Below are 14,010 nucleotides of genomic sequence, written 5' to 3'. Positions count from 1 at the left end.
CTTTGGTTAAACCTGGTTTAATATATGTTTCGATTTATTCAGTTATCAGTAAAGTTACTTATTATCTTAGTTTAACTGAGTTTAATTGGCCAATTAAACTCAAGTTATAAGTGAGAAAACACAATTAACAAAAACAATAAAACAATGATTTCGGAAGAACAAAAACGTAATATTTTAAGTAAATTGCAATTTTCTGATTTGTTTTGTTTTATTAATTATTGTTTTAAATGTTTATTTAATATTTTTCCAAAATTTTCCATTTGTTTGCAAAAAACAGCTGTTCATTGTTTATGTTTTTGAATGTTTGGCAATACTAACAAAGTTAACTGAGCTTAAATCTAAAACTGAAAAACTCAATCATCGGTTAAAGTCCGACTAAATTTGTTCCGAGTTTAATCTAACAGCAAGTTCTAGTTCAGTTCTTGTTCAGTTCTAGTTCAGTTCTTGTTCAGTTCTAGTTCAGTTCTAGTTCAGTTCTAGTTCAGTTCTAGTTCAGTTCTAGTTCAGTTCTAGTTCAGTTCTAGTTCAGTTCTAGTTCAGTTCTAGTTCAGTTCTAGTTCAGTTCTAGTTCAGTTCTAGTTCAGTTCTAGTTCAGTTCTATTTCAGTTCTAGTTTAGTTCTAGTTCAGTTCTAGTTCAGTTCTAGTTCAGTTCTAGTTCAGTTCTAGTTCCGTTCTAGTTTAGTTCTAGTTCAGTTCTAGTTCAGTTCTAGTTCAGTTCTAGTTCAGTTCAGTTCAGTTCTAGTTCAGTTCTAGTTCAGTTGTAGTTTAGTTCTAGTTCAGTTCTAGTTCAGCTCTCGTTCTAGTTCAGTTCTAATTCAGTTATATTGTTGAAACAAAAGCTCTACATTTGGACCTTATTTAATTTATAAATACTCGACATTTCTAAGAAAAATGTTAAATTGTATGAAGTTTTAAAAATAACTTTTTAAAAGGAAATATGGTTAAAGTTGAAACTAAGAAACAAATTCTTTATGCAATAATCATGTGTTAATTAAAACTACTTTAAATACCTAATTCGAATAATTAATGAAAAATTAAAAAGTGACGTTTTAAGATTTAATTAGTTTCTTATTTAATAAGCGTAAATTCTTACAAATCTAAACATTTATAAATGCAGAATTAATATTATGTATCATTATAGATGTAAAGTGCCTATAAATTATGTTTATAGATATTGAAATTTATTTAAAATACATAATTAGACTTGATAAGAATAAGAAATTTTACAAACTTGTCAAGGATTTCTTTTACCAGCTGTTTTTAATGTTGTTGGACACCTGTGATCTGCATTATGTATGTTTTTCTATAAATAGACAAGTTATAGAAATTATAGATATACTTTCTAAATACTGACCGTCGCTTAACGTCTACTGCCCTAATTGTAAACAAAGAGCAATGATGACAAAAACAAATTTTTGCCAAGACATCCATTACTTTATTAATTTTGAAAAATTAAAACGTTGATAAATATATTTTAAGAAATTAACAAATTTAAATCTCGTTTTCATATTTTTAAATAAAATATTTAAAAAAAAGTTATTTGCCGGAAGGTTTTTTAATAACCTTAATACAAGTTTAAACACTGCGTCAAATATTTTTCTTAAAAAAACGAAATTAGATTTTTAAATATTCATAAAATCATGGATGATGGTTATTTTAAGATACATAATTTAAATTAAGATTTTTACATTATTGAAATGATTAATCGATACCCAAAACAAAAATAACACAAAAACCAGAAAAAATGGAGAAATAAAAACGACAAAAAATTTTGTAAAACATAAAAGTAAACAATTTTTGATGTTTGTTTTAATTATTTTTTGTGTTAAAAATTTATATCTCTCATTAATTGTTTAACACGACAAAACTAATAATAAATAAAAAAACTTAAAGTACACACGTCAAAACAATCTTAGAAATAAATCAATTTTATTAAATTTTTTTTCTAAACAAGTTAAATAATGTTTAAACATTATTAGTAAAACTTTCCTAAGGGTTATGGGTTTTTTATGAGAAATTAAAAAAGGGGATTTTATTTTTTCGAAAAAACAAAAATTTAGCAAATTCTAATTTTTATAAAAAGTATACTTTACAAATAGCATACAATTTCCTATTTAGGAAGTATATAATTTTATTAATAGCAATAGAAAGAAATTAACTATTTAGAATTTAGCAACACGTATTTGAATTAATGAGCGTTTTTTTTCGCTTTAAAATCATTATTTTTAAAACCAACAAAAAACCAAAATAATACGTCATTTAAACATGACATAATTTAATTCTTAATGATCTCTACACGCCAACCAAAAAAAAAAAATATATATATCGATTATACCTATTCTGTGTCTTGCATAAAAAATTGTGGGTTTTTATTTATACTGATTTTTATCTAGTTTCGGTCTTACAATTACATTTTTTTGTTTTTTGTTTCAAACATTAGCAACTAAATTTATATACACAAATTTACCTACAATAATAATCGTCACTAAATAGACAAATTGTTGACAGTTTTATTATAATTTATTTTTATTATGTAATTTGAATATTTATGTTTATTTCTTTGTTTTTTCTGTTATACTTATAAAATTGCATTTCTGGCAATTTTTTTTCATTTGTAGTTGATAATTATCGTATATGATTTGTAGTTTAAGGTATTGAATTTTAGATTTATTTATAAACTTTGAATAAAAACCACATTTAAAGGCAATTAGTCAAGTTTTTTTTTTCATTTTAGTTCAACTTGACCCACTAGTGCAGTTTTTATGTTTTAGTGCTTTTTTTTAGCTGGATTGTGTTGTCATGTATTAAAAACATTACTGTGGTAACACTTTGTGCAAGAAAGAAAAAGGGTTTTTGTTGCCGTTGTTGTGTCATTTGTCAATTACTGTTGTTTTTATTGTTATTACTTTGGAAAATCACTAGAAGACAAATGTTAAGAAGACAAAGGCTGCCAGATTTGAATTTATAAGGAGATTGATTGAGGGAAAATATTTACTGCCTGTTTCACAATATGAAAACATTTTCTTTCTTATAAATATATTGAAAACAAAATTTTTATGTTGTTTTCATTACATTTGTAAATATGAAAATATTCTTTCGCATTTATAAAAAACCGGCTGTTTAGATTTTTCTTTAAATTACAAATTCATTGAAAATATTCATTCCCCTTTTAGGAAAAAGAAAACGCCATTCTACGGCATTCCCTCTATGTATATATTTTCCTACTATAAAATGTTATTACAATAAATAATAAAAATCAGAAATATACTTTATTATTATAGTTTATTTACTTAACGTAAACAAAATATGTATGACAAAAAAAAACTCAAACCTTAAAATCTACAATTGTTTATAACCTCTTAAAGTAATTTAACTGTCAATATAAAAATTGCGACTTTTTTTATTGGTTGTCTAAGTGATTTTAAGTTCTATTATCTGTTACAATAAGATACCATACAAAACTTACGTAGTTTAGTTGTTTTTTTATATATAAAATCCTTAAGAAATGTTGCTTAAGATTCTTTATCTAATCTCTATTAAAACCTACAGTGGGGTTTTTTATGTTTAAACAAAATTTTTCATAGGAAGTCTTTTTTTTAAGTTTTAGTAAAAATAAATTTATAATCACTCAAAATCATCATCAGCTTTTTATAGTGTTTATTTTCAACCCGATACCTTTTTTTTATTAAATAATGATGTTTTTCTCGAGAGAGGTTTTGAATGGCTTGTCTGTAGTATGTTTGTCCGTCCGTCCGTTTTTTTTTGTCTGTCCCATGCTAATGACTCGTGCTAAGTAGAATCTTGATTTTTTTTTTTGTTTTTGTTTATTTGTAGTAGTAGTCTTTCGTTGTTGCCGTCGTCTTCGCTGCTGTTGTTTTTGTTGCTATTGCACTCGTATGTTTATAACGGACCAAATTACCAGAATACTCGTGTGTTTACATTCGACAAATTAAGAGACTACACGTGCATATTTTGCAAACAGTAATTCGAAAAGAAAGTGTTTGAAATGGAGAATTTGTATAGCATTGTCAAATGTATTTTATCAGAAACATTTGAATAAAATAATTGATCATTAATTTTTAAGATTTAAGTCGAAAAATTGTCTATTTTTATCGATTTTCTTAAAAATATTTTTTTGTAAAAATAAATGAAGTTACCATATTTTTTCTAATTTCCACTTTTATATTAATTAGCTTTAATTAAAGATAGATTTACATATTTGAAAAAGTAGACTTTTGTACTTTTTGCAATCTATAAAAAGACAACTTCTTCAATATTTGTGATCCCAATGAAAATATGTATGTTTTATAAAGTTTTTTAAAGTATTTACACACTTGCTTACAAGTTATTACTTAGATAAGTACTTACAAAAACTAAGTTAGAAAAATTGCTCACATATAATACGAATCTGGGTCTTTTGTTCTTTTGTTCGTTGCCATACTCATTACCGAATAAATGTAAGTCGTTATAAGAGTACTTAAAAGTAAGGCAGCTGTTAAGTAGTACCCATTGCAAATCAAGTAGTTGTGTAGGTACAAATCATTATCGAGTTTTTGTTGGGTAACTTTTAAACTGAACTGTTATACCGAAAATAATATTTAAACAAACAAATGTTATTTGTTTAATTTTTTATGTCATTTTTGACATTAATCTGAATTTTAGTACAAAAACAAAATACATGTTGTTTTTGTATTGCTGAAGTGATGCAGTCAACTTTCTAAGTGTGCCCAGATTTTGATATTTTTTTTATATTTGAAAAAAATTTAAAAAAAGTTCAGGAACCAAAATTATAAAATCTATGTTTTAAAAAATTGAACCTATCTACTACATACTTTTGACTCGCACTGTACAATTGCATAAATGATAATTTCTTAAATATAATTGTTTATATTAAATAGTAAAAAAAGAACTCAATTTGACACATTGTCTATCTGTCTCTAAGCTGCAGTGAAAAAAACAACCATTCAGGCGGCAACAAAATTCAAATGACACAAAAGATGACGTTTAAAATTGTGTAATCGTCAACAAAATCTGAAAAAATCTAAATATGTACATAAATATTTTTTTTTTATAACATTTATAAAGATTTTGCGTCTTTTTGTGTATTTTAATTACCAAAAAAAAACTAATTGAAAACTGACAATTTTTTTTATTTAATCTTTATGCATAGAGATCGAAATCTATTTGAACAATAAAACACCACTAAACATGATGATTTACTTCCCCATTTCATGATGTTCTGCTAAAATCACAACAACAATTTATTTATTTTAATTATTTAAATTAATTGCTTGGGGTTCTTTTATCATTTACTGATTTTTTTTTAATACTAGTTGTTTTTTATTGTATTTTTGTCTAAAAATTCAAAAACGTAAATAATAAAAAGTCATTAGTGTGTGTTTTTTTAATTTGGTAGAAAACCAACAGCTTTTTTTACATTTAATTAAAAGAATAGCTAGATAATAATGGACAACTTTTATTTAATACTTTTGGTTTTGAGTAATTTTGAAGCTTAAAATGGGTACATAAATTATTGGATAGTCATGTATCTATTATCCAATATAATCATCATGTTTTTTATTCCGCCCTCTAATAAACCTCAAGTCTTAGGTTTGAAGAAATATCAAATTTTTTATTATTAAGTTTTTAAGAATTGTTTACCTTTGCAAAAAGAACAACACGTTAAGTATGAATCAGGGAAGGGAAATGGTACGTAGAAAATTAAGTAGGGATGGGAATAAATATAGAATGTAAAGTACACAACATCCGTTATACATGGCAACGCGTTGTAGGGTTCTGTCAAATAAAGTTAAAATAATGTATTTTCAATTAAAGCCAGTTTTACACGATCACACATGTAATATGATCTGTCAAAATTTTGTGTAGAAGAAAACGGCTGGGATCGTCTAAAAGCAATTTGTAATGAAATCATTACATCATTCATTACAATCAATTAAAGCCAGTTTTACACGATCACACATGTAATATGATCTGTCAAAATTTTGTGTAGAAGAAAACGGCTGGGATCGTCTAAAAGCAATTTGTAATGAAATCATTACACATTGAGAGAGAATACGGAAGAAAAATTTGACAGTCGAACTCTTTATTTTATGAAATGATTCAAAAAACAAGCAGGTAGCATTAGATAAGGGATGTAATTTTATGTAAACACATACAATAAAGTGAAACAGCTGTTTCCATCTTACTTTGTTATTGTTTTATAACAATCGTGTAAACACAAAAAATATAAATCATACGACTTTTATTCTCTTTTTTGTTATAAAGATGAAATTTCATTTTACTTTTTCATTAGACTTTACGTACGTAAAGTGTGATCGTGTGAAGTGACCTTAACATGTTACACACTGTAGTTTGTAACGCAACTTTCAATCTTAGAAGCGTCACCAGCTGATCAGGGTTGTATAAAGTTTTGTGTAGAATAAGAATAAACTAAAATAAAATAAATTTCTCCAACGATGGAAGAAAAAAAAATGTACAAAGAACTTAAAATTTTGATTATTAAAACTCTAATGGTTTTTAAAAACATTAAATTATAAAACGAAATGACGCATGGTCATTATAAAGCGTGTAACACGTAGCCTCTTCAACGTGTACTTCCACCTTTAATTTGACCCTTTTTGACATTTAAATAAATGTTTATAGGAAATTACATTTTATTAAAAAATTTCATTGACATTTTAAAATTAAATTGATTGATTGTTTTAATTTATATTGAATGAAATTAAAAGTTAAAAAATCTTTTTATAATGAAATAAAACAAACATGTAAAAATATTTATTACAAATCAAGTTTTCAATACCTTAAGGTATAATTTTTGTAAATTTATCATTAAAATAATTTTTAAGAAATACACAAGGGAAACAAATTAAAAAACAAAGAATTTTGAATTTTTAATGAAAAATCAGAGGCCGATATCGATGTCAAATTTCAAAATCTAAAAAAGTAAAATTACGTCTTTAGAACTAGGATAACATATATCCTGACCGAACTAACTTTGGACTTTTAAAGAAAGTTTCGATTAACTGATATTGTGATATATTTCGATTTTTAAAATATTAATTACTTTGTAAAATTTTTGTGATTATTGGTACATTGTAGCTTCCTGGACCCTATATTAGAACTATTTTCAAAATTAAATTTTAGACCCAGAAACCTCTTAAACATTACATTAGCATAATTTGGCATAAATCTAGTCAAGTATAATTTGTAGAGGATTGCTCCAAAATGAAAAAGTCCTTTTTTAATGACAAACGGCTTTAAAAATTGTTTTTATGAAAACCAGTTTTTGGTCCAAAAGAATACAGGATTTAGGTACTTATTCTAAAAGTTCTTCCTTAGAATTTGAAGATTTTGTAAAACGTGTTGACACGTGATTAAAAATGTTCATTAATTTTTGACTTAAAAATAAACTTATATTTGTATATTTAACAAATATAAGTTATTTTAGGCTGTCTATTGTTTTTTTTTAGAATAATAAAATATAATGTTTATTTTATTAAAAATAAGATAATACAAAACTTTTACAATTAAACAAAATTTTGATAAATGATTTAAAAGAAAATATTTTCTAACTAAAGATAAACTTTTTTGTAGAAAAAAGATAAAAAATAATTTCTGTCTAACTAATGTTTTTTCACACAAAATTGTTTCTACAAAATTTCCATTAAAAAAAAACCTTCAAGTTGTAAAAAATTAAAGATGAAATCTTATTAGCTTTTTAAAAATGCACATTTAACCGTTTAACTGCTTCAGAACAAATACCTATTTCAAGTACAATAAACTTCCAAATATGTAGAATTTCTTATCATATCAAAGTGTAATAAATGTGACAATAAACAATAAATACAACAATATACAACTACTACAAGTTACTTACTTACCAACACTTGTATTTAAAATCAAATAAAATAACACAAAAAAATCTTTACATAAACGACGCTGTCAATTTTGGGGTAATTTAAAAATTATTGCCTCTTAAAGGCTTTGTCTGTATTTATATTTAAATATTTGTTGTTTATAACGAGCTTTTTTATGACAAATTATAAAATTTATTTCAGTTTACTTGAATTTTTAAAATTTCGGAGGAAATGGTATTCACAATGTTGTGCTAAAATAATAAATAATTTAATATTAAACAATAAATGGTTTATTATGATAGGTTTGTTTTTATCATAAATATTGTCTTGAAATGAACTTGTAACTTGTTTACCTACTAATGTCATTCAAAGCTGTCAGTTTATGTCAATAAACATAAAAATATTTGATTAGTACTTATGCTAAAAATTGTTTGCTGTGCAAAACATCCCTTATAATAACTACATATTTCTATTACCTATAAAGCTGTGATCGTTATTTAGAGAAACTTAAAGCACAACTCAAAAGACATGAGTCAAAGGCCACAAGTTTTGGCCCTCGACTAGAATTGTTTAATTTCTTTATAAAAACCCATCACTACTCAAACTATTTATTCAATTATTTATAACGGTTTGTGTCGTTTTTTTCGCCTCCTTCTCTCTTTTTCTTTTATTTACAATCAAATCAACTGACCCAATACACTTGAAAAAAAATCATATAAAAACCAAACACAATTTAGGTTCCTGATTAAAATGTTGTTGTCGATCGTTTTGTATGATTCGTGACCACCACTTACTAACTTGTGTGTGGTCATAAATGTCATAAAACTTTCATCTGCTTTAATATAAAAGTATTAAACGACAAATTGAATGGAAATTTATTTGTTATATATTGATTATTGTTAAATTGTTGTTTTAAATTGGAAATTTCGTAAAGATTGTTTTGTTATGGTTTATTATTTGACGTTTTTAATGACGTTTTAAGTAACAGGTATTAGGTAGTATTACAGTTTTAATTATTTAAACATTTATTTTGTAAAAAAATAAATAATTAATTAATTGAAATTTTACTGTGAAAAATGTTAAAAATATTTCATATATTAATGTTTTAAAAAATAACTAGTTTATAGTTTTGATTATAGTCTAGACAATTTTCTCAAGTGTTCTCCAGTACATATCCAAGTCTTGGCTATAATTCTATTAATAGCCCTATATATAGTATATAGTTTCAGCTACAGTATAGTCCAGAGTCTCGACTATAGCTATAGTCTAGTCTTGACTATAGCTATAGTCTAGTCATGACTATAGACCAGTCTATAGTCTTAACTATAGATCAGTCTATAGTCTTGACTATAGATCAGTCTATAGCCTTGACTATAGATCAGTCTATAGTCTTGACTATAGATCAGTCTATAGTCTTCACTCAAGATCGGTCTATAATCTTGTCTATAGATCAGTCTATAGTCTTGCCTATAGATCATTCTATAGCTTGCCTATAGATCAGTTTATAGTCTTTTTTATAGATCATTCTATAGTCTTGCCTATAAATCAGTCTATAGTCTTGAATATAGATCAGTCGGTTGTCTTGACAATAGATCATATAAGTTTATAGTTTTAACTACAGTATAGTCCATAGTTTCTACTATAACTATAGTCTAGTCTGTCTATAGTTTCGTGTCTTTTTCAAAAGAAAACTTCATGATCTTAAAATTACGTATAAACAATTATATTCGTCTTAAGCGATTTTACAGAAAACATCAAAAAAATTTAATTGCATTTTTTTAACAAAAACCTTTTTTTTTTGAAAGTTTGTCTTTTTTTGATGACTTCCAATTATCTCGACTATTGTTCTCTATATTTTCTTCATCTTTTTCATTTTTCTAGCCATCTCAACGGTCCGGTGACTAAAGCCCTCGAAATTGTTACAAAATATTAAAGTAACAAATTGAGTTGAAAGCTTAAGAAAAAACAAAAAAAAGCTAAAAAAAACAAAAACAACAAACCCATGTACACAAGTCTACACTTAAATACACTACACCACAAAAATAAACACACACATACTATTTAGTTTAAATAAATAATTAACATGTAAACAAAACGCTAATAAATTTCAAAAATCAATATAAAACGTATATAAATTATAAATAATTTAATAACAATAATTAATTAGTGGTAGGTTTATTAGTAATAAAAATTATTTGCAAAAACAACTACAAATTGTGTGATATTTTATTTAAATATTTTTTTATTTGTATAAATTCCTTAAAAACGAAACTTAAAATTCTAAATGTAAATTAATAATTTTGTATTTTGTTACTCCTTCTAATTACTTAAACAAAAAAATTCTACTTTAAGTTTAAGGCTCTACTTATTTTTGTTAATCTTAATTTTTTTCTAATTAATTGGAATCTTTATATTAATTTAAGTTATTTCTGTTTCTTTAGTTTAATTATTTTAAAACAAGTTCAGTTTTTTACCAAATGTTTATGTTGTAAAGCATAAGTAATAGATTGATTTTTGACAGCTGTCATGTAAATAATAGTATTGAACAAAACTATAGTAAAAGTTTTATTATTACAATATATTTTTTTATTTTGTATTTCTATTTTGCAACTTAAAGTATTATTATACAAAAACGCATTCCTAATTATACATAATTATTATTTTTTTATATTTTAATTAAATTGAAAGCAAGCAACAACAATGCAAAATTTCATAAATTATTTAAATTGTATTAAATAAATTTAAAACTTAAAATTCTTATACATAACACATATTATTGTAAAAAATTATAAAAAAAAAATAATTTAAATTAACAAAACTAATAAAAAATTATAAAAAAAACAAAAATAATTAAACATGTCGCTCAACGGTAAAAATGCAGATGATGCAGCAACAGCAGCCCAGCAGCAAATAGAAAATAATAATTATAACAACAACAATAATGTCATTAAAGATACCTCCTTTACACCTTCCTCTACAACGACGGTGGCGGGAGCAGCATTGTCTTCAGAGCATCCTCCCACGTCATCAAGAAGTTTGACAGATAACAACTCAGATCACAATAATACTTCTAGTTCTAGTTTTATACACATTCCACCTCCCCCTCGTTCAACTCATACTACAAAATCTGCAGCAATGGCGCCAACTGCAAATAGTGAAAGTATGAGTAACACTAACAGCTTAAGTAGAAGATCATTAGATGTTCACACATTAGATATACATGAACCACAACAACAACAACAATTACACAATAATAATGTTAACAATATTAACAATAAACAACATGAACAACAACAGCCATCAACACCAACATTATCAACAAATTCGAAATTAAACTCTACAACACATGAATACACCAGTAACAATGGTGTACCCCATGGACACTATCGTAATACATTACCACCTCAAGATGATAATTTTAAATTATTTACTATATATGGAAATGGTGAGTTTCCCCCCACTCTCTCCCTCTGTCTCTAACTCGATCCTTCATCCTCCCGTTAAATATACTTTTACTCTAACTTTATCTTCTATTTTTGTTGTGTTTTCTAGTTTTCTAATTATTGAAATATTTTTTAATTTGTTTAAATTGTTTCGTTTTAATATTAGTAATATTATATTATATTACATTACTGCTGCCGAATATATGCTTATTTGGCATCACTGATTTTGGCGAAGTCATTATAATTTGAAGTCTAGTTTTAGTAGACTTTTGTCTAGTCTATACATATAATCTAGTCTACATCTGTACTTCAGTGTAGTGTATAGTCTAAATTTTAGCCCTCAATATTGTCCATAGTCTATTCTATATTCCTGACTGGAAATTACTTTCTAGCTACGAATATGATCTTGGACTATAGATGTAGTCTGGCCTAAAGTGTAGTTTATAGACTATTCTGTCTAACCCAGTCTAAAGTCTTGTCTATAGTAGTTGTCTCGACTATAGCCTAGTTTATAGTCTCAACTAATGTTTTGTCTAATCTATAGTATTATCCAAAGTCTAGTAGTATTGTCCATAATCTTGACTTCAGTTTAGTCTGAAATAAAGTCTCATTAATAGAAATATATAGTCGTGTCTATAGTTTAGTCTATAATCTGGTCTAAAGTGTCTTCACTTTAGTCTAGTCTGTAGACTATAATCTGTTCTATATTCTTCAAAATAGTCTAGTATTTAGTCTGTAATATAGCTATAGTCTAGTCCATATAGTCTGAACTATTGTATAGTCATGAAATTAATCTGAAATATAGTTTAGTCTGGATCACTTGTTATACTACATTCTAGACCAATGTCTATAATATAGCCTACAGTCACGACTACAATTTTGTCAAAATATTTTCATAGCAAATCGCCAAAAAATACAGCAAAATTTTTTAAATAATTAGTTTTATCCTAACTTTTTTCTCAATTTTCTTCAACATATTTGTTTCTCTAATTTTGTTAATCAATATCTGCAAATATTTGTTTTAAAATTTTGTTTTTAAAAAATTCCTAATAAATTTGCACTTTCCAAAAAAAAAGAGTGTTTGAATGCCAAACCAATTGGCAATTGATTATGACACCCAATCATTCCCCTTCTCTTTCTAATTAATATAATGTTGTTTTTTTCCTTTCTTATAAATTTATTTAGTATTTTATATTTATTTAAACTACTACTTTGTATAAGTACATATTTTGTAATATAGTACTTTTGATATTTAGTTTAAAATATTTATAAAACAGGACACACCACACTTTCCCACTTCTATATCTATATTTCATGTAATTTATTTTTGTTTACACTCTTTTAAACACAATTATAACGGCAAGCGTAAAAATCAGTAGGAGTTTAAACATTTCACCAAACAGGACGTTATTGACACAGATTTGCAAATTCCGACTTCACATAAAACTTTGTTTTGGAGACAACAACTAAATTCTATAAGCAGTAATGCAGACATCTACAGAATTTGTCAAACGCACCCCTTATTAGATCCTAACAAAAATCTACAAATTTTATATATTTATATTTTTGATATAATTAAATTTTTTTATAAATATGATTTAATTAAGCTATATCTTACATCTTCTAAAATAAATCATTCTTTTCTCATAAAGAATCCCGTCAAAAATAACATTTCTTCATTCATAATCTTTACACTTTTTTATGACACAAACAAATCTCTGCTCTACACTTAATACAGTAGTTTTCGTTAAGTGTAAAATGTATCGCAACAAAGTAATGTTAGTGATGGACCTTTTAAAAAACTACTGTTATCGAAAATTAACAGTAGCATTAAAATTATAATTTAAAGATGAACAAATTTTAACAAATAAATTTATTAACAATCGAATGTTTTTAAAATCCAATGAAATCATGCAATTTAATTATTTATTGTTTATACTTTGACATCTTTACGTAAATATTTGGAAATACTTTTCCATAAAGCGTAACGTGTGTATATGCGTATGTGTGAATAATGCAGTTTTCATGATATTTTTTTAATATTATTTAGTAATTATACACTTCTTTTTTTTAAAGCAATTAATTTTTTCTAGTTTAAAACAATTTTATTTTAAATAAAAATTTATAATTAGCATGTTTATATTATTATTATTAAGCACAATGTTTAATAAAATTAATTACAAAGATTTCTTTTAACAAATATCTAACCAGTTTTGTTCTTAAACTAAACATTTCTAAAAATTAATGGACTAATTATTTCTATTTTTGTTTTTTCTCTTTTCTATTTGGGAATTCCCATTTTCATTTTTGAATAGACACCGACAATGACAAATTGTCCGGTTTACCACATTCTACAACCGGTTCATTAAGCTCTATCATCACGACGTCCATAGCATCCTCAGAACCTGATCCGGGAGCGGGCAGCGGTGGTGGTGGCAATGGCGGAGGCGGCGGTGGTCATGATCCCTCAAATAGTGTAGATGAAAAAATGGCCTTAAATCGACCGGGTATTAAACAGGAAAAATGGTCTTCGATCTTAATACAAGTGTCAATACCATTCTTTTTGGCTGGCATAGGCACAATAGGAGCTGGTATTATTTTAGGTAGAGTAGAGGTGAGTGATAAAAAAAATACATAAAAATAAATTATATTAAACAATTAACAATTAAAATACATTTTAAACAAGTAA

General features: G+C 25.6%; 1 protein-coding gene across 3 annotated transcripts in view; it reads left to right on the top strand.

The window, feature by feature from the left end:
- The window catches only part of LOC111691116 (solute carrier family 41 member 2), a 52,007-nt gene that overhangs the window by 33,922 nt on the left and 4,075 nt on the right, over positions 1-14,010 (top strand). For 2 of the 3 annotated variants that reach the window (XM_023453759.2, XM_046945832.1), the window contains one exon: positions 13,637-13,935. In XM_023453759.2, coding sequence (XP_023309527.1) covers positions 13,637-13,935 — 299 coding nt within the window. Of the gene's footprint in view, positions 1-10,619; positions 11,324-13,636; positions 13,936-14,010 lie in introns of those variants that run through there. The other variant, XM_023453758.2, reaches the window with a different exon arrangement.

This window comes from Lucilia cuprina, chromosome 3 (assembly GCF_022045245.1).
Source record: "Lucilia cuprina isolate Lc7/37 chromosome 3, ASM2204524v1, whole genome shotgun sequence".
Taxonomy (NCBI): Eukaryota; Metazoa; Arthropoda; class Insecta; order Diptera; family Calliphoridae; genus Lucilia; species Lucilia cuprina.
This window is presented reverse-complemented; position numbering and strand designations above follow the sequence as displayed.